This window comes from Seriola lalandi, unplaced genomic scaffold, assembly GCF_002814215.2.
Source record: "Seriola lalandi dorsalis isolate HSWRI2012SDOR001 ecotype SW California unplaced genomic scaffold, Sedor1 jcf7180002054291, whole genome shotgun sequence".
Taxonomy (NCBI): Eukaryota; Metazoa; Chordata; class Actinopteri; order Carangiformes; family Carangidae; genus Seriola; species Seriola lalandi.
Genome location: NW_019524844.1, coordinates 77,687 through 99,893, shown reverse-complemented (window position 1 = coordinate 99,893; position 22,207 = coordinate 77,687). Strand labels below are relative to the sequence as shown.

General features: G+C 38.8%; 2 protein-coding genes across 2 annotated transcripts; one reads left to right on the top strand and one right to left on the bottom strand.

Annotated features, from left to right (window-relative positions):
- Positions 1-172: 172 nt before the first annotated feature.
- Positions 173-8,519, top strand: LOC111654833 (caprin-1-like). Its single transcript, XM_023405990.2, has 17 exons — positions 173-319; positions 1,518-1,652; positions 2,222-2,284; positions 2,519-2,605; positions 3,023-3,264; positions 3,470-3,552; positions 4,593-4,751; positions 4,846-4,898; positions 5,014-5,097; positions 5,194-5,355; positions 5,803-5,911; positions 6,066-6,127; positions 6,450-6,581; positions 6,791-6,950; positions 7,362-7,550; positions 7,657-7,763; positions 7,903-8,519. The coding sequence occupies exons 2-17, from the start codon at positions 1,518-1,520 to the stop codon at positions 7,987-7,989; spliced, it is 1,914 nt and encodes a 637-aa protein (XP_023261758.1). The 5' UTR covers positions 173-319; the 3' UTR covers positions 7,990-8,519.
- Positions 8,520-8,995: 476 nt separating this feature from the next.
- nucb2a (nucleobindin 2a) lies at positions 8,996-17,353 on the bottom strand. The gene is made up of 13 exons (XM_023405976.2): positions 17,222-17,353; positions 16,708-16,848; positions 15,488-15,595; positions 15,076-15,208; positions 14,822-14,925; positions 13,344-13,529; positions 12,991-13,081; positions 12,782-12,840; positions 12,615-12,707; positions 12,217-12,306; positions 11,955-12,125; positions 11,561-11,621; positions 8,996-11,466 (listed from the first exon to the last, which is right to left on the bottom strand). Exons 1-13 carry the CDS (start codon positions 17,243-17,245, stop codon positions 11,237-11,239), a joined length of 1,491 nt encoding a protein of 496 aa, XP_023261744.1. The 5' UTR covers positions 17,246-17,353; the 3' UTR covers positions 8,996-11,236.
- Between the last annotated feature and the right edge of the window lie 4,854 nt (positions 17,354-22,207).

The following is a 22,207-nucleotide window of genomic DNA, read 5'->3' as shown; positions in this document are numbered from 1 at the left end:
ATGTCTACTATTGAGAGCAACCATTCAAAAACAAAAAGGGAAAGGGAATCAATGGCAGCACCATCAGGTCTGACAACAGGATCTTAACACCTGTTCATTTTTTTAGATATGAATTTTACTCTCAGGCAGCGTTGAGGTTACCAGGAGGGTCCTTGTAGCCGCTACAGTTAGCCCAGCAGCAGCGAGTCAGCCATTGGCCGGTGTGAGCCTGAGCATCCTTCTAGAAAAATACCACTGGAGATAAAAGATACTGACTGCACTTATACAGCTCACATTAAATCCGATAAAGGGGATCTCTTTGAAGACAAAGAGTATAAAGGTATGGATTTCACGCCATCACAAATAAATGGCAATTTAACGAATCGTCTTTAGTCATCTTTGCTCGCTGAAAACGAGTTGTCGCAGCGTCCCGTGGTGCTCTTTGTTTTTCACGGTTTTAAAAAAACGTCATGGAAATACGTGACTTTTATATGAACCAAGAATAACAGTTATTTTGTCGAGGTAGTTTTAACTGACCTCCGGTTAAGTCGAGGCATTAGCCGCATAACGTTAACGAGCACGTTAGCTTCGCAGCTAACAATGGGACGGGGAGATTAGGACCAGTTGTTCACCGTTTACTAAACTGATTTGATGTAGCTAGCTAATGTTAACCTCGCACCATTAAACGACTAGACTACTTACGAAGCCGCAAGACGGTTTTACAGCGTTAAAACTGACGAAATGTGAGTTAGTGTTAGTTGTGTACTGCTAGCGTCTGTCTGTAAGGTTAGCCGGTGTCTCAAATTGAGCTAAGGTTTTTAACTTTGAATAGAAGGCCGACATTTTAACTTGTGATAACTTCCTTTGTAATTTAGTTCAGCGTCCTTACACGTATCTAATCCCAAACTAACCATTTAATTACAAGGGGTTAGACCACAGGGTAACCATTATCAATTTAATTCGTCCCTTAACCTAAATCAAAGACGGGCTGATTTGCTCGATCATGTCGGTTTCACTTCCTCTGGCCCAGTTTCAGTGCCCTAGTGTTAACCCCAGACGACATTAAGTTAGTAAAGGCACTGCCAGCACTGTCCAGAGGATACTAACGCTACATAAATTGAACAACAAACCAGAGCAGCCTCAGTATGAAATTCCATTTATATGAATCTTCAGCTGGCAGTCAACCCTGACAGCAAATACTGTTTAATGATCATATTTACTAAAAGAGAATGTTTTATAAGCAAGTATTTCTTTAGTCTCTCCCACACAGATTCACACACATCCAGACAGCTCCATTAGAAATATGGTCATCTGAAAAAGTAGATTGATTGTTTGATTTTTATCTTGTATAGGAGCAACAAAAGGCTTATAAAGTAATGTGCATAACCCAAGTTTGTCTTTTCATTGGTAATTCAGAATAGAGCAGTCCATACCATGTACACTCCTCACAAAAGATGTCACTATAGCCTGCCTCTGCTCAAGCCTGAACTAGTTATTTGTTCCTTTTTTAATGCATGTAATACATTTTCTCCCAATAGATGCCTTCAGCAATGGTTGGCAACAATGCTGTCCAGTCTGCCATTCCAGACCTGGGAAATGGAAGTCAGTCTGAGGCCATGAAGCAGATTCTTGGTGTGATGGACAAGAAGGTTCGCAACATGGAAAAGAAAAAGGTATTTGTAGTTTTGTCAAAATTAAAATATGTTGTCACATCATTTTCTTTTGTTTAACCCAAAGTAAGTTGTGAGATTTGTGTTTTGCTGTAGTGGATGTCATCAAACTTATTTTTTTTCTTATCAATATGATATGACATAATTATCCCTTATTTACTGATTTGGAAGAACACAGATGAAAAAAATCTAGTTTGAATGATTGAGAAGTAATGTTAGATTAGGTACTGTGTGTCAGTGACTTTATGAAGAGCACTCCTATTGTTTGTTTTGAGCATGTCAAATTGTAGCAGCCTGGTAAGAAACTGTGTTTCATTTCAAGTAGGTATTTTTCTAAATTCTGATACCAGATTCACAATCTCAAGACTTAGAGAGTTTGGCCCATTTGCTCCATACAGCAGACAACAGCAATCACTTCTCTGTTTGTGTTGGTTACAATCCTAGCTCTTTATCATTGTTACTTATTTGCCTTACTTTTGTCTGGAAATTAATTCTTAATTTATTAAAATGTCTGTTGTTTTCTATTTTATGTCAGCCTAACCTCTGTGTTTCTCTTTTCAATATTCTTATAGTCCAAACTGGACGACTATCAGGAAAAGAAGAATAAGGGAGAAAGACTGAATCAGGATCAATTGGTAAGATAAGACAAACGGCAGTTGTTAGTAGTCTACTGAAGTATAAATTCAAAATTGTGCACACTTATATAATAATGAATTACAAATAACACTTTTATTGTATTGTTTTTCTTTCCTGTATCAGAATCCCATCAATGTTATCATATATTAAAGAAAACTGTGCGTCTTTATCTCTTAGAGGAAAATGTCTAATGATACACAAATCTCAATTTTCTTTTCCCGATGTGCCTGAAGGACGCTTTGACAAAGTATCAAGAGATCATGTACAACCTCGAGTTTGCTCGAGAATTGCAGAAGAGCTTCCTGGCGTTGGGCCAAGAGGTGAGACCCGAGTTACAATACGTCTTATATGTTGCTGATTGGTTCAAACCATGTTATCGTTCACTTTAAAGGTTTTGTCAGTAGGAAATGGCTTTTAGTAACACTGGGTGGCAGATTTGGAAAACTACAGCATGAGCAAGCTCCAAATTCTACATTGAGATCTTGCTACCAAACAATACTGTTCTCACGACCTGTTGTAACTGATACCATACTCCAGGGATAGGTCTTAAAGCAGCATATCATAACAACTTAACATGATAAGAATTCACTGAATACATGCTGCACCAGATAATCTTGAAATATGTTAGACTGCTGCTCACAACAAGTGCAGCAATGTCTAGGATGAAACTTAATTGGGTTGTGATTTGTTTGGGAAACCTCGTGAAACAAAATGCTCCATTGACTTTTTATGTTCAGGTTCAAAAGGCAGTGAAAAAGTCAGCAAGACGAGAGCAGCTGCAGAGAGAGGAAATGGAACAGCGGAGGCTGAAGACAGTTTTGGAGCTTCAGTTTTTACTGGACCAGTTGGGAGATGACAGTGTCAGGCAGGACCTTAAACGACCTGATGCCACCGGTTCCCCTTTGCTCACTGATGCTGACCTCACATCCCTTGATGAGTTTTACAAACTGGTGGGACCTGATAGGAACTATGACATCAGGTATGAGGGTATCTGTAATTTTCAGTGCCACAAATATTTAAGTGTGCATAGGTTAATTACAGTGGTTACAACAAATTATGACTGCTTAAATATGTCGTAAAAGTTATGCTTATGATCTGAATAGCTGCTTTTTTTTTTTTTTTTTTAAACCTGTGAGTATAGCATATTACTTAACTGTTTATTTACCTTGTTGTGTGACTTGCAGGTTGACTGACCAATATGAAGAGGCCTCAGTACACTTGTGGGAACTGCTTGAGGCCCGAGACAAGGCTGTGGCAGGGACCATGTGTAAGTATTTTGATGGTTTATGATTCCCCACCACACAAACACAGCTAATGTATTCAATCGCTTTAGAGGCAGTCACAGCTTTGAGTTTTCTTAGGTAAGTCTCCACTGGCTTGACACACCTATCTTTGCCCAGTTTATCCCAATCTTCATGGCATATCCTCTCAAGCGCCGTCAGATTGGATGAAAGGCATCTGTAAACTGCATCTTCTATGGGGTTTAAGTCTGAGTTTTTGCTGGTCCACTCAAGGACAGTCATAGACAGTCAAAGCCAGTCCAGTGTTTTCTTAGCTGTATACTTGGGGTTGAAAGTTAAACCGTCGCCCCAGTCTCAGGCTACATGCACGCTGGAGAAAGTTTTCTTCAAGGATCTGTCTGTATTTGGCTGTATTCACCCTTCTTCTGGACCTGTCTCCCTGTCCCTGCTGCTGAGAACCCTCCCATAGCATGGTGCTGCCCCCCCCCCCCCCCAATAACTCACTATAGGGATGTTATTAGCCAGATGATGAACAGTGTTTGGGGTCAGCCACACATATTTTTGGGAGTTTTGCCCAAAGGGTTTGACTTTTTTTGTCATGCTCTTTTGTCGTGAGCCCCTTAATTGCCATTTGGCAAAGTCCAAGTACACTGTCATATACCTTTTACTAAACAAGGCTTCTCTCTAGCCCAGGGGGCTCCAACCTTTTTTCTTCTGAGAGCTACTTTGACATAATGAAAGGGCCTGAGAGTTACTCATATCTATATTACTGGTTAAATTTATTCACATATCGCGCTTAGCGTAACTCTTGACTGACAGCTGACATATAATTATTTGGTGTTGAGGAGCGGTGGGAGGTCTGTGTATTGGATTAAATTGCATTTGGATTAGATTTACTGAGTGTTGCTTAAAGTTTGTGCTATGTATCCATTATTTGTACATACTATATTCTCTAAACCTTTGGGTGAGTGACTCTAAAATGGAGTCGCTACTTTCTGAAGCAACTGTGTATATATCATTAAGTAATGCTTTTATTTTCTGACTTGTTACGCTGTCTTTGTTCCAGATAAAGCACTGAAGGACACTCTGGACAAAGTGCTGCTGAGTGGTTACTTTGACAGGGCGCAAACACACCAGAATGGGACGTGTGAGCAGGAAGAGGAACGAGAGGAGCAGCAGGCTGTGGTGGTTGAGTCTAAAGCTGGGGAGCAGCCATCAGAACCTGGTAACTTAAAACCCAGAGGCAAATATGTGTGCAATGTGAGATATTTCTTTGGCCCAGTAAGAAAGATCTCTTTACATTTGCTTCTTTTCTCCAGAAGGAACAGCTACTGAAAAATACACAGAGCCCATTAAAGTGGAAACCACAGAGGTGAGATTTCTATTAGTGTTGCAAAAATTCTGCATGATAAATCACACAAATCAGCTGATTTCTTTCTTTTTTTTTTTGCTGCGTTCCATTTTCAGTATGTTGTCTTGTGTTATAGTTTGTAAACAGACAGTTCATTCCAGAAACTGCGTACAGCAGTACAGACAAAGACCAAGTGGAGGAGTGGGCAGTGGAGGCTCAGGTATGCGCCACTACAGTACCACAACAGTCCTTAACATCACTATGCATATTTCAGTGTACTCTAATGTGCCTGTTTCATGTATTGTGTGTTGATTAGATGGTGAATTCCCTCCAGCACCAGCCCTCTGCCCAACTGGCTCCAGAACCAACCGTTACTGTGAACCATGTCACTCCCCCTCCGGCCACGGACCCAGTGGTCAGAAAGCAGGCAGTGCAAGACCTCATGGCCCAGATGCAAGGAACGTACAACTTCATGCAGGTGAGAAGGTCCAGCATATACTGTACTGTCCAGCTCAGCGCTGTTACTGAGGGACACTTAATTTGTTATACATACATTGAGATACTTAATTGATTAATGTAGTGAAATCTCCGTCTCCTTTCTCATGGAGATGAAGGTCAAGTACATAGTCAGGTACAGCAAAGGACCTAGTAAGAAACTTCAGTGAAAATAATCATCATTTGTGGAACACAAATTACAGTGTCTCACACATGGCAACCAACTTAAAAATCAGCAATAATACAAGAAAATGGAAAAATGTAGGTAAAAGACATTAAAACAGGACCAGATTAAAAATAGAATAAGATGAAAGAAATTCCAAGTGAACAAGGCAAATGCTTTCTGGATCCAGATCTTTCAGTTAAAGAGTACTTTATTACCACACAGTCTCGTGATATAATCCATGACACTTTTGTTTTGTTGTCTTAGGACTCCATGTTGGAGTTTGACGGCCAGGCTCTGGACCCAGCCATTGTGTCTGCCCAGCCTATGAAGCCAGCGCAGACTGTTGACCTGCAGCAGATGGGCTGCCCCCCAAGTCAGTGACTGTTCATTTACTTTTATTTGGAATACATTCTCTCAGATTATATTAATAAGGGTCTGATCACTGTTTTTGTGTGAATATATGATCCTAAAAGTGTAATACGCTGTAGTTTCTGAAGTGCTTCTCTTTTTTATTGTCTTCCAAACAGCCCACTCAGAGTCCAGACTTCCTCAAACAAGTGTGGTGTCGGGACCACAAGAATCCTCACAAGTAAGTAGAGTGGACGTACAGCAAGCAGTTGGTGAGACTTGTTTTGATTTATGCATTGAGTGGTGCATCCATTTAATAACAAGAGTAGTACAGGTTATTTCTTGTATTTTTGGGCCATATTTTAAAAGTACTGCTACGTGGATTAAATGTAATGCTCTCTGACATGTCATGATGTTATGTACTGTGTATTACCGAAAGTTATTGAATATGGTAATAAGGTAGAAGGTAACCTTTAAGTAAAAAAACATCCCATCTCTTGCACTGACCTCTCCACAATCCTTGTTTCCTTGCCTTCCAAAATACCTCCTTCCTCCCGCCCCAGGCCTCGATGTCTCTTTCGTCTGAGCAGTCCCCTGCCCCATGTTCCCTGTCTTCTGCCTTCCCACCTGTCTCCAAACCCACCCACACTGGAGGCATCAATGTCAACGCAGCACCCTTCCAGTCAGTGCAAGCGGTACGCTTTCTATCTGGGTCCAGTTAAACAATGCAACAGTGAACATGAAAACTTTAAGGTTCCATACTTGTTTGCACAAGCACTGGTTGATTATTGGTGCACCATCTACATGGGCAACAATTTGAATGCCCCCTCATTTCCCATTTATATAGAATCTGTGATTGTGATATTGTTTTGATACAGACAACTTTTCTTTCCTCCCTCTGCAGGTATTTAATATGAATGCACCTGTACCTCCAGCCACTGAAGGCCAAGCAGACCCTCTGAAGCAGCCCAGCCAGTTCCCTGGTGGCTATGCACAGGGGTTTAGCAGCCAGTCAGAGAATACTGTAGACCAGCCTGACATTGCACAGGAAACACTACAGTCAGGTGAGGCTAGAGCTTTAGCTGGTTGGCAGTTTACACACACTTGAAAATCTATTGACATTGTTTTGCATCACCTTTACAGTCAGCCAACACAGAAAATTAACTCAAATTTTAAGGTTGTGTACATTTTGTGTTTTGTATAGAACTTCTGACTCCATAAAAGACAAATGTTATCTTGTGTAAGCAGGATTGTTTGCACAAGGAAAAATATGTCAGGATTTCAGAAGGCTTCATAGTTTTGCCTTTGGTGACAGTGAAGTTGAAATAGTTGATCTGCATGTTATGAAACAAATACAAAAGTTTTTTTCATCTTGTGCAAAGTTATTTTGTATTTCAACACAAAACTTCAGAACTGACCGCTGACCAGTGTACCATAGACTTATAAAGTCGTCTGTCTTGTTTTCTGCTGTCCAGTTGTTGGTGGGTTCAAGCCTCAAGACCAGGTCATGCCCCCAGCAGGAGGCCATGAGGAGTCCTCTCCAGGTGCAGGGTTTGGACAGTCTGGCCAGTCCTTTTACAACAGCAGGGCTGTGCCCAGGGGTGGACCCAGGAACGCACGAGGCATGATGAATGGATACCGGGGGTCCTCTAATGGGTTTAGAGGTACAAGCATCAAACTGTGTTTTACAGAGATGCAGTATATTCAATATAAGGACACAATACATGTTGGCGTTATACAGGTCCACTGATAATGTAATTTGTCAATCAGGGGGATATGAAGGCTATCGCCCTCCTTTCTCAAATGCTCCCAGCAGTGGTTATGGTCAAACCCAGTTTAACACATCTCGGGACTATTCTAATAACACCTATCAGCGGGTAAGGGTTCCTTTCATTATTAACTACTTCATGTATCAAATAGCTCATATAATATCTTATTGACTGTCATTCAGATCATTGTCATTACATTTTAAAATTTGTAAGATGGCTAATAATTGTGAATCCTTGTCTATTCAAGGAGGGATATCAGCAAGGCTACAAACGGGGAGCTGCCCAAGGACCGCGAGGTTTGTCTCGAGGTAATGCTCAAGCAATGCGATCCTAAAGGATTCTAAGGACCGTCAAGTCGCGCCACGTTGAACATTCAGGATTTTTGAATGTGTTCGCCCCAGCTCACTTTTATAACAATGTTTTGTTTCTCATTGGTAATCTTATTTTTTTAACTCCTGGCCTACTTATCAGAGTCAGCCTGCTTTGGTCTGTCTAGATCCTCTTAATGTTTTAACACAAAATGCTGAACTTCGCCACATGTAGGATTGTCAGCATGTCTGTGTGATGTAAAACAACAAATAGATATTCCTGTAAACTTGAAAGATTTCATTAATTTATTTTTTGTACAAAATAAATGCAAAAAATACCCTGCCACTGTCGATCTAGTTCCATGAGAATGATTTTCTTTTGCCCTGTGCTGTCAGTCACCTTTTCTTTTTGATCTTATAATTTTCACAAAGGCATTTAATGTTTTTTTTTTGTTTTGTTTTTTTCTTTTTTAACCCCAGTCACCTCTTGCGCCATCACCTCTTTGTACGCTGATGTTATTGGTTGAGACTGTTTCAATAAAGTTGTGTTCTATTACTTTCTGCTACTTTAATTCTGAATGTGTTTACATGTCACATTGGTTTGGTTGTTGAATATTGGTAGTGGTTTGGTGAGACAGGTGCAACCTGTCACTGAGCCCTTCAAACCCATGACAATGGGAGTACCAGTAGTTTGTCCTCTGCCACAAATATGTAACTGTAAATAAATTCAATGTGTAGCTTTACTCTTGGTAAATTTTAGCATCGTTCAAATTACACATCTCTGCTATCAGCCTGATGTCCTCATGTGGCATGTACTACAGATAAACAGGCAATTAGCACTTCCCTTTTGAGGCACAACAAATAAACTTGGTGAGGACAGATACATCACTTAAAACCATATTAATTACATTTTACCGTAGTCATACTGAATAATTCTATTCAAACAAATAAGTGCTTCACATTTTTTATGCATTGTACAGCTGGTTGGTCGGTACTTACCTGTTTCACCAAGTGATCAAATCTTACACAAACTGAAAGGTCAAAGCTGTTTTATTATCTTGAACTGAGGTGTACAGTATCATCAAATTATTATTGTATCCAGCAGCAAGCGATCAGAAACACCACCTGTATATTTTGTGCAAATTATGATGCGGTATCTTTTCATAGGAACACTTGGCACACAGAAAACAAAAGACACTGCAAAAAAAAAAAAGAAAAGAATGTATTCCATGTCAAAATTTTGTATGAAGGAAAACCACAGTAAGGCAGAGCTGTTATTTGACTAGACAAAGTCTTCAGTAAAAAGTGGCAATAAGTCAAAACCTGTTCAGCATGGCATCAGTCAACCAGCTGGAAGAAATCACATTACACGAAAAAAAAGCAACCTGAATAGCACAGCAATTACACCAAACTGTTCGTTTGTGGGAAAGATACACAACGTTATTCAAACTAGGACCAAGTAATACACATCTGGTGCCAAACACACGGATGTGAACTGAATTCAAAGGAACTAATTCAAAGATTTTCATTATAGCAGACTTTGACTTGAACATACAATAAAAAAAAATGCTCCTGTATTTTTAGTGTGACACTGTTAATGTCTGACTTGGTTCTTAGTGGTTCTCAGCTTCACCCTTATTTTAATGCAATCTTTTAATTAAATGAACTAATTTAACAAATCCAGCAGCTTGAGCAAAATACTCAACAAGTGAGTCGACAAGTGTAATGAAAGGTACCAGAGTAAATGTCTATATCCTAATTGTTAAATGAGCTCAACATCAAAATGGTGTAATTAAACAAATTAAAAATCATGATCAATTATGATCAACTCATAAATAAACATGGCACATACACATTTGTGTATGAACAATATACCAAAATAGAAATGTCCATCATATTAAGTGTAACAGAGCAAATTTATTATTTCAGAGGGTCAACATTTGCCCTCTCTGTACGGCAATGAAGAAACATGCCATCATACTGTAACTAACCACAAACTTCCATTTAAGCAGCTGCAAGATTTAGGGTTGTGAGGATTTAGGTAAAATGTTAGTTTGTGGGGGGATTTCACAACCATCTTTATTTTAAGAACTTAACACCTGTATTTATTTTAACAACAAAGTCAGCAGAGAGTAGTTGCAGTGTGGCCAAAAAATGGCCAGTTTTGAAGAGTCCTGTACCCAATTTCCTTTTAGGCAGAGCAAAACATTTCCTACAGTTGAGAAAACTCAGAAAATATGACTAAACACAAAAAAATGATGTTTCAAGATAGGTAAACAGTTGACACGTTATAACAGCAACCACACTGACCATTAAGAAAGTAGCAAAAGTATTGGTAAAGTTATTTCTTGACAAAAGTGTATAAGGACTGTGAGCAACCTGGATTCACGAGGATGCTTCTGGTTTGAAGATCAAAATATTTGGTGACAGTGGCAGCTGGAGAAGGAAATAAAAAGCATTTTCTACAAAGATCTGACTGAAACCTTGTAGATTATGACACATATTACTGCGCCTGTTTGCACTGAGAAGTCTTCACTTGTACTTTTTAGGTGTAATGTTTTCTGTTGGGGCATCAAAATGCTGTATACTGGATATAATCACAATAGTGCCTCTTGCTCTTTTAGGCTTATAATGCAATAATAAAACATCTTGCACTCAATTTCTAAAATATCTGATAAAGTCCAGTGAAATGTATTTTCCCACAAGCCACAAATGTAAACAAATTGTTTGGGGATATCTTTATCTTGTCAAGTCAGAAAATTGAAGTGAAAATTATAATATTAAAATTACTTTTTACATCTTATCCCCCTCAGCAGCTGCACTGAACTTCTCCCACAGGCTCTAGCATCAAAGCTATCAGGTTGTGGAGCCAGCAGCATTTTTAGGTTCTGTACTTTGAACAGCAAACAGCAGGTCAGAAAAGTCCAACAAAATTAGATTTTTTTTTTACAGTTGTATTATCAAACAGTCTTGATCATGTCTAATGTAATCAAACACAACTTAGTATGCACATTTTGAGATGCATGTCCTTGGTTGGTCATTTTACTCTTGTAATTCTGTTATGTAATCCAAAGATTACAATTATTATCAAACACTGGTATCATTCAACAGGGAATCCGTTTGTGTCGCTTTCCTTTATCTCAAGTGTCCTCCAAACCCCTAAGTCATGCTGGTTAAAGAGGCCTAATACTCAGGGGGGGCTGCTCCTCTTGCACGCTGGAGTGGCGGTGCTGCAAAAGTCTGGTTATGGAGGCTCAAGTTCTGACAAAGTTGTTATGGCACATTATGCTGGTCTTGTGCGACTTCTTGGTGGCCTGGTGGCAGATCCTGGTGTGTCTGGGGGAGACCTTGCTGGGCTTGGTCTAGGTTTTGTTGTTCATGGTGTTCCTGAGGTGTATCTTGAGCAGCTTGGGGTGCAGCTTGATGCCCCTCTGGTTGTGCGTCTTGTTCAGGATGCACCTGATTGTCTGCTGGATATATCTCTGGGATAGAATTTCCTTCACCTGCAGCAAAGACAGAGTTTTACATTCTCAGAGCTCAGCCTGTAAAATCAAACAACTACCAAAAGACAAACAAAATGGTGCAATCGACACTCACCGTGAACCTCTGGAGGGGGTTCTACTTTCTGTGATTTCAGCCGTTCCATGTGCTCAACTGCCTGTAACAATGGAGTTTCATGTTAGGTTTTCTCACATTTGGAAAGGGCAAACAGTATTGTGGATAGTCAGTTATTTGATACCTTAAATAAAATATTAAGATAATTCAAGGAAATTAAGTTTTAGTTAAGAAAATGTTGTCACACTGAGATTCCACCTACAAAGAAAACATCTGGTGTCTCGTTAGATGAAACCTCTACAGAGCAACTGCTGTAGTTTCTTATAGTTACAGCATCAGGTTTGGATGTGAACAGTTTCTCTCATTCAGAGTAAACCTTCTGTAGCAAGACTTGTCTGCACTAAAATATATCAAGTAGCAGTGAACCACTGCTTACCTGTTGCAGCTCTATTTTCTGTGCATTAAGTTGCTCCTGTTGTCTCTCCAGCTCGTCTCTCTGTTTCTGGAGGTCAAAAGCTTTCTGGTTGAGGTCCTGTTCCTGCTGTGCAAGATGCTCCTCGAACTCCCTCATCTCCTCGTCTGTGTAAGCCTGGTTCTGCTCCAGGGTCTGAGGAACACAAAGTGGAAGGTAAACTTGCTTTTAAAAAAATGGTTTTCGGTTTGAATTACTGTCCAATAATTTCAATATTGTGTCTCACCTCCCAGCTGTCTGGCTCCAAGAATTCTTTTTTCTTTGTAGCAACCAGGAACTCATCTAAAGAGACCAGTCTGTCTTTGTTTGAATCCACCTATGATGAAGACAAGAGCAGAGAGCTTTTTAGCATAGATTATATATTATATTAATCACTGGTAGAGTCAAGGCAATAGATAAAAAATGGAGGCCTCTATTAATGCAAAGATGCAAAGCCAGCTGAGGTGCAAACTGAGGGATAAGTTCTTTTATTTTCTTTTTAATGTTGTGTTTCTGCAGTCATGTTAACAGCTTAAAGGGTAGCATATCATTGGTAGCATATCATTGGAAATCCCTATAGTAATCTTTCTCATTTCCAGCTGACTTGCACAGTTTTATAAAGGGAGAGAGTGTAACTTACTGTACCTCGTTCATAACATGTTCTCTCATTCGTAGCCTCTCTTCCTCCATCTCCACCATATCATCCTCTTCATTTGTGGGGTCATAGATTTTTTCTAACTGAAATCACAAAAGTCCAAAAGTCAGTGCACTGTCACTAAATCATTACACATTTTCAGATGCCATGGCTTTACCTCTTTGGTAAACAATGCCTCCAGCTCCTGTTCATCAAAGAAGCCATCTCCATTGGTATCTACATTATAAAGAAAGAAGAAAGACACTAAATACGCCATTTTCTGTTATATCTGACAATACATATTATATATATACATATTATGTAGTACTGAATGAATGAACATCATCTCTCCGGTCTTCAACAGTTGCCGGATGGTAAAGGTCTTACCATGCAGGTTGAAAAAGGTCTTAGGGTCAAAATCTTCAGGGTCCAAACCATCAGCCTCCTCCCACACCTCCTTCAGTTGATTCTGGCTGCCCTGCAACGTGGAGGTAAAATCACATTTGAGTTACAGTTGGATAAAAAACAACCTATTTCCACACTGTGGCACATTGCTTAAATGCTGAAAATACACAACAATACAAAACTCCAAAACCCAGCATGGTTTATTTGCAGAACTCTTAAACTCTGGACTAAATCATGCAACAGGACACTGGATGGAAAGAGTTTCTTTTCCATAGCTGAAACAAAACACGTTATGTGTTTGTGTCATGTTATCTGTGCAACTAAGTCAGACATACCGGGTGGTTAACTTTAGGGTGGTCAGCATGCTTCTTCCTCATCTCCTCATAGTGCTCCTCCTCTTTCTTTCTTTCTTCCTCGTCCAGTGTTTTCAAGTGTTCCCGTCTGTCGTGCTCTTTCATCATTTCATACTTCTTGAACTCCTCGTGTCTTTCTTTGTCGTAGTTCTCCAGATCCTTAGTGGCCTTGATGTGGGGGAAAATTTTTCACAAGGGTTGGAAATTTACCTTGATTCAAATCAACATTAATATAGTGCAACAATTCTATTTTTTCAAAACCATCTGGAAACTACACTTCATTTTATTATATATCCTAGTACTGTTTCTTAATTTCTTAATGCTATTATCTCTCTCAGGTCATTACTTTAGCCTAAATAACCGTAACTCTAACCCCTCATTTCATTTTGAATGAAAATCAATTTGTAAAGACTTCAAGAATTCCATCATAGTGAACGTTATCCTTGAAATAATTAGTCAAAGTCACTTTTTAGACATTGAACATATTTAAAAACAGGATTAAGCATATCAAACTTGTTTTTAAATGTCTCTCTACTGCAGCACTTCACTGTGCCAAGACTAGGGATGGGACGATATACGATTTTAATCGCGATTTATGGCGATAAAAACCACTCACAATAAGGGAGATAATCTGACTGGAGATAATCGATAATATCCTTGCAGTGACTTGAAAATACCGTCTTGCTCGCCAACATGCAGTCTTACATTGATTTATCTTGACTGGCCACAAGGGGGAGCCTGCACCTTTGCAGTCATTCCAAAACGCTACGCCTGTCATCACAGCTGAGAGCTCGGTTTGCCCATTGTATTCCCCACAAATTAAGTTAAATCGGATGTGTGGAAATACTATGGATTCCAAAACAAAAACGACAGAAACACGAGAAGCCCACCTGCGGAATCAGAGTAAGGTGTCTGCCCCGCGGTCCATCACCTCCAATCTGAACTCTCATCTCCGTGACAACCACTTAACTCTGTTCGCTGATCTTCAGGTAAAATGAACTAATGTTACTGTGAGTTACAGTTACTTAACGTAACGTACTTAAATATTAGTTAGATAAGTTATACCCAGTTGGCATTTATCTGAATGTTTGTTGCGTTATGTTATCAAGCTAAAGTTATCTAGGTGACGTTAGCTATGTATGCTCATTTGTATGTCGATTTTTCTGCTGTCTCGGAGCGGAGCTGCCGTCTGCGGGGAATTGACAGCAGTTAATTAGTTTTTCACTCTAACATTAACTGTAAGATAAATTTGGCCACAGATGATAAGATAACAGTTCAAATCAACATGAAATTTTAATATGTCCCATTCCTAACCAAGACACAACATTTCTGTGTATTTTCCATCTGCCTTGTGTATGCTGCCCAATTACTAAACTAAAAATGTTACTTTAAATAAGTGAATAGTACAAAGATGACCTTAATTGAACACTTTTATAGCATGAAGTAACAATGAGATTTACCGATTTGATGAGCCGATCTAGGTCATCCACTTCAAATGTATGTGGGTTCATGTGGTTCAAGTATTCAAACTGTTTCAGCAGAGCCTGGTGGTCCACTGCAATGTCTGTTCAGGGAGTAATCGGTGACATAAATTAAAATATAGACATACAGCTTTGCATTTTAGTTATATTTATCTCAAATTTACTATTTAGGTTGTAGCATGTTATCTTAAAGATAAATCAAAATGAAATATAAATTTTGTTGCAGCACATACCATTCCCTCCTTCAATGTCTTGCTTGGCCTTGATCAGAGTTCGTAGTCGGTTTACCTCCTGCCTCTTCAACTCATCCAGTTTTGTTCTGACATGATGACTGACAAAGTCCAGCTCTTTGGCGAGTTTACCTTGCTGTGTTATACATGAATTATGCAAAAGTTAGTATTATTTACTCTTAATACACCTTTCATTAAAATAACTTTGGACCTACATTCCAAAAAAGAAAAAAAAAAATGGATTGGTAGTATTTCTCAAAAACAATCATTTTTTCCCCAGAAGATTTATCACATCCCTGGACAAGTGCAAGCCCATAATTTACCAGTCAGAGTAATGACCTACTAACAGTTTACTCAGGGCTGGTGCAAATTTCCCACCATGCTAATATGACGAAAGCAAAGAAAAGCATGATACCTTGATGTCTTCCATGTCTGTATTGTGGAGCTTTTCTCTGAAATGTTGATCTTTCTCGAGAAAATCAATGACTTCCCTGAGGTAGCGGTCATAGTGGAGTCCAGTGTCCTATAAAATGTAACAAATTAAATATCACTTAAATACTCTATTACAGATAATATGAGTAATTCTACAATGATCATCACGTTTTAGTTTTTTATGTTTATTATGCTTCTTTATGTGACAACATATTATTATTAATAATACTTGAGTGCTCTGATGTACTGAAGACAGAGTAACAGAATATTTGGCTTTCATGGCATATGTGTCTGCTGACCAACATAATAGATCTTCCCTCCAGATGTTAGATGTAGAGATGACAGGTTATGTCATGGACACCTATAAACTGTATTACTGCGTTCTGCAAATTGCCATTTTGCCACAGCTGTTCTGTAGTTAAAGACCACTTAATTATTCACCAATAAAAAGGTTGCAGTTATATGCATTCTTGCCTCTAGACAGATTCTACATGGTATTAGTTTAAGCTGATGTCCACTATGTCAATATTTGACATGGACAAAGCCTTCTTGAGGCAGATGTTAGAGACTCCAATCTGTGCACTCATAAAGCTAGCGTCAGTACAACATCTGGCGTTGTTGTACTGATGATGAAATGGATTTTAGGGATAACAAGTTTTGAGTTCAGCATCTGATTGAGGTGATTTAATTGTAGTGCAATTAAACATCAGACAGTCTCTCACTTAAATTAGTCCAGGTACTGTTACGGAACTCTCTCGTGTTCCATAAAATATTACTTCCTTCATATGAAGCCGCTGATAACAGCGACTGTATAGTATCAGGGCTAAAACTAATAAGTATAAATTGTAAAAAGAATATTCACATCACAAGTTACCAAAGCCCACTTAAATCTGCTCTCTCTGTCTGACCTCCAGCCCTCCAAAATGAAGAAAAGTAATATTGAACAGAAAATATGTCCATATTTGAGAAACTGAAATGAATAAAGTTTTGGGAATAATTAATTCATTATCAAATCCTCACCAAAATTTTGTTTGTGTTGACATAGACAGAAGTAACTGCTCTCGGATCTAATGCTACATAGAGCTACCTACCATGGCTGTGACTCCAAAGCACATAATGAATTTTCAACCTGTGTATACACATATACAGTGGGGGCCAAAAGTGGACTTTTGGATGTGATATGTACATTTTGTGTCTTCTCACCACACTTGCTGGAGGCTCTTCAGGTTTTTTCTCTGCCTCTTTGATTTTAGTCTTATCTATACTGATGGGCACTGCCTGTGTACACAACAGCTGGACCAGCAGTAGAAGCCAGCCGGTGAGAAAGGCCCGGCTCCAACACATCTGGCAATGAGGACAATTAACGTTATAACAGACTTCTATCACAGTGTTATTCATATTATACAGTATGTGAAAATAAATGCTCGACGTGGTAAACAAAGTAAACAAGGATCGTTGTGTGGCGAGCTTCCTCATTACCGCTTATTCAAACAGCACCTTTAGCCTGCATAGGTTTTACATTATTGGCTTGGCAGCTAATAATATCCAGAGGAAGCTTTAGCTCTGCCACTGAGATTAAGCTAATGACAGTCAAGCACCGAAAAGCTAGTAACTCAAGTAACGTTAAGCAGCCAGTTTAAGCAGCGCAGCTAATGTCAGAGTGATATTAAAAGCTTCACTAAAATGCAAAATAGACGTGTGTCATTGGTATACTGACTTTATTATGAGTCCTGGACATCATCTGGTCTGCTTTCCTTCCGTCGGCAGCTAGCTAGCTAGTGAGCACGGTAGGTTGTGAGGGTGGTAGTATTAATCGCAGTGGTCAGTTCCGTTGTCTGTCACACGGACTAGCAAGTTGCGTTGCATTGTATCGTACGTGGCGACATGACGACGGAGCAGGTGGGCGGGCCCTTCGTGTTTCTTAACAAATCGATAATAACTATTGGAAAGAGTGGAGGTCAGGAAACAGTGATGTGAGGTAGATAAAACTAGCGGTGCTGAATGGTAATGTGTGGCTTTTATGAGATCTGTTTTCCTGCTTTTTCTCAGTCTATTAGGCTATTGTTTTTTTTCCCATTCCTACTTATTCCCCTATTTATTTCTAACAAATTTAATTGACTAAGTTGTATCTGATGGACTAGAATAATATTCACACGACGTTTGTGTTTTTTATTATTTCATTTGTAAAAAAAACATTGTAAATTAAAAAAATTAAATAAATTGACTACCTTTGATGCTTCTACTATTCCCATGGATATTTTTAGACTACTTAAGTAAAACAAACACAGAAAAATGGAAGCACAATGCAAAACAAACACAATGTTACAACAAAAGACCTCAAATAACTAAAACAGTTTTAAAATTATATTTTGACACAGGGCGTCTGACACTCTTTCTTCTTTATCAGTCTTTACTGTGCTTTCTGTAAAGAAAGGGTGTAAACTCTCCAAAACTGCAGTTCCACCTCAGTCTTTTCTCAACTCAGGAAGTCTGTGATTAATGGGTCCAAGTCCACCTCTCACCCCAGCCCTGCTCACTGGTCCCATGGGGAGATCTTACATGGAACCTTGTGGCTGTACTTACAGATGGTCATACCCATCTCAACACCTCCTCATTTTACAGTCTGATGAAAACAAGACTGTTGTTCCAAAGACATTCTATTTGTGCAGTTTTCTGTAAGTCCTTTAGTGAACAATTTCTGATTGTAGTTTATGTAAACAACAGATATTGGGGATCCATCAATACCATGTGATTTAATTTGTAAATGTACATTATTGGTAATTATGTTATGTGCAGAGTCATGTGCTGAGCTGTCAGCCCTCCAGCTGAGGGCACTGTTGCGATGTCTTGAGTTCATTCTTAATGTCTGTTCAGACTTTACTTACCTGGTCCAACATGCCAGAAGGCACAGAAGTTAATGAGTGCATGATCAAAACCAATTAGAGACTATGATCCCTATTAGCACCTGCAGCAGCAGTTCTTCTGTTAATTTAGTTAAATTGTAAACACCGAAAATTACAGCAAATCAAATATACTTCAAGAGAAAAGATTTAAATTGTGGTGAAATTAGATATCCTCTTAGAGGACACTTTAAACAGCTGCTTGGAACAGCTTGGATAAAGACATAAATTAGTTGTCGGGGAATTGTGAAAACACTGGCTTTCAACTGGAACTACGAGTGTTAGAAAAAAATATACAGAGTTTTTATGATCTTTGGCAGGTACAGAGAGACAATTAATCTAATTTTAACTGGATCAGTTGGCTTATGACTAAATATATAACATCCCTGCCCTGTAGATGTCACTGTAATAGTTCAATGATCTGGAAGGCAATTCATCATCGTGTTAGATCATAATCATAGCGTGGAAAGCTAAAGAAAACTGGAGCAGATGGAGAATATCAGCACTTCTTTTTAAGCAACAACTATATGATGATTAAATGCTCTGCACAATGAAGATTATGATTAGCTGCATAAACGTGTAGGCAGCTTTTTCATGTTTGTGAAAGTCATTTTAACCAGTTTACATACAGTTGTGGTATTTTAATTTATAAAAATCTAAATTAAAAAGGTGACAAGTAGCTACAGCTGTCAGATAAATGTAGTGGAGTGAAACAAACAATATTTTCCTCTGAAATGTTGTGGAGCTGAAAATGAAAATGCTCATGTGAAGTCAAAGTATTTCAATATTGCACTTAAGTACAGTACTTGAGTAAATTTATTTTTGTTACATTCCAGAGGGTAACTCTTCTGAATCCTCAGAAATTTGATGAATCTGGGTTTAATGTAGGTTGAATGGCATCCACTACAGTACTAACATGCTGTTTTTAAAGACAACTGCTTTGAAATGTATAGATCTTGTGGACTTTGAGACTGCACACATAATGTACAAAGCAAATAATTTATTTCCTGGCAACATACAAAAATGTTATTAGACAGAGAGAGGGTGTCTAACTTCAGAGGAAAATTTAATTTAATAAACACTGTTCGTACCAATCCCAAGAGTGTGTGTATTTCAATTTGTGGAGTGACTTTGTGGAATGGTCTTGATGTAGGACTAAGAGTAAAAATGTCAAACAGTTTAAAAAGATGTACAAAAAAAAACAAACACTTTTTGGAGCGGTATAGAGTTGAGGAAGTGGCCTTGTTTGTCTAAAGAATGTGATGCTCAATGATGATGTATGTTTGTATAAAGAGTGTCTTAGTAAGACAGTCGGCCACCACGAGATGCTAAAACAGACTTATTGCTCCTAAGCATAGATTGATGCTGGTGGAGGGCACCGCTAATACATCTCCTTTAGGTTTTCAACTGGGATTAAGGCCTAAGCATATGATTCACATCAGTTTCAAACTCATCAACCCATTCATTACAGTCGGCCACCACGAGATGCTAAAACAGACTTATTGCTCCTAAGCATAGATTGATGCTGGTGGAGGGCACCGCTAATACATCTCCTTTAGGTTTTCAACTGGGATTAAGGCCTAAGCATATGATTCACATCAGTTTCAAACTCATCAACCCATTCATTAACCCACTGTGCCCTGTATGAAATCAGATGCATTTGTTATGTTTCTACACTTATTTATTCAGCTCTTCTGTTTAATTTGCGACTCTTCTGTAGATTTACTCACTTACTTAATAATTAATTTCTTGTTATGTGTCCTATATGAACAGAAACCCTATAGATAGAGTTAGAAACATACTATAGCAGAGGAAATCCTTTTATCCTTTGACTCTCCTGTCAAGTAGATAAGAATTTAAAAGATTTACAATGAATTGGTTTCTTCACAGCAGCTGTACTATAATAGTTTTTAGAGGAAGTGTTTTATCTCCCACTATCTTTGAACAACAGTGCCTTAAACCACTGGAGAATGTTTCAACAAAGCCTCCCAAAAGGAAATCATAGATCAAATATTTATAGTGTTGACAGATGTTTGTTTCTCTCTGCCCACTGACACAGTATTTTCTTTCCACACAGGACACATGAAAATTACTGTAGGAAACACAAGGAACTCACATAATGTTACATGGACATGATCATATTCATTAAAATGCATTTCTATAAGAGAGTGTGGCATTACTAAGTCAAACCTTTCTGCTTGTCTCTTGGTTGCTCCTGTGCCAACGTTACTGTGACTTTGAATACTGCCTGCCCTCACATAGCCCGCGTGAAATTTATGGGCAGCATTGGTAAATTGGGCAGGTCTGTTTGATGCAGTGTAAGCATTATTGTAATGTGTCACGGTCAGGCAGGCTCTCTGTCCTGACTGCAGTGAAGGTGACATGAAGCTGACAAACTTCACCTAAAGCTTCCGGTATAATTTATACACGGGTACACAATAACTCACACATGCAGGCAAGCTCTGCTCAACACCCACACACAATGACAGTTTTAAACTTTGTAGCAGTCTAATGTTTTTTTAATTGTTTGTCTCAAGGTATTTCTATAGGCCTCCAATTTTCATTTCTATGCATAGCTACAGAAAAACATTAAAATACAACAATTTGATTTCCTTTCTTGAATCCAATATTCGTAGAAGTTCTTGTACAGTTATTGCAACAGCAAGATATCTGAATCAATAGATAAGTTTAAATACATTTTTTTTTTATTGTAAACTTTGCTTCAAGAAAATTACATCAACAGAAGAGGGTTTATTGCAATGCTTTTTTTTGGTTTATTTAACTGCCATATCTATATATAACAATTCTGTTGAAGGGAAGAATATTGAAACTACTGACTTTGGTTTGATCCAACCTTTGTTAAATCTGCTTTAGAGAGGACTCATGGTATCTTCACTCTGGGCTTTCACAGTTTTGTCATCATGACTCACACAAGGGCAAAGTTGATTAACACACCTCATGGTCATCTGAGTTAAAATGTAGACAAAGCCTCCGAACCAAAACCTCACCTAGTTGGCCTTGAGCCTGGAAATGTTTTGTGTTGTCTAACTTAATCCTTGTTTGTGACCAGCTTTCTCCTCTTTCTGCATAACTTTGCCTCTGTGAAATATTTGGACGGCTGTGCTCTCAAACATTCCTAATTACAAAGGACTGACAAACTGGCTGAAAATTATAATTAGCTCATACTTAAAATTCCCTTGTCCCCTCGGACATGACTGCCTCCTGTCTCTTATAAGCCTGTGATAAAACATTTCTTGGAGGATGCTTGTGTAATCACTCTTTCTCTCTCCCACACACACTTCCACAGCTTGAGAAGAGATGACTGAGCAGGTTAATTTCTTGTGGTTCAACTGAGATATGTAATCCTTTAATATCCCTTAAGACTTACATTTAGCCTTAGAGTGTATGTAGAATCTCCCTGAAATTATTACAGGATTACTCCATGTTTTCTTAATTTTTGCTTCATTAATATGACAAAAATCATTGCCCTGAACGGTCCAGTGCTTAAATCCAGTGCACTACTACTACACCTAAGGGGCTACCTTACTTTCCTCCGCAGTGGGCTTCATTTCCTTTTCCATTGTAAAGGTCTGAGCTATGTTTTAATCACCTAGCAGCAGCCGCTCGTGGGAACAGGTTAGCTCGTTTTCGTCAAGGAGCCTCGGAGGGGAGTCCGTCGCCCAGTTTGGTATTCTTCCCCTTTAAAAACTATGCAGCCCTAGCGGTGGTTTTATCTTGGCTCCCTCGAAAAAAGTCTGCGGACTGGAGAGAGGGAGAGAGGGAGAGAGGGAGAGAGGGAGAGA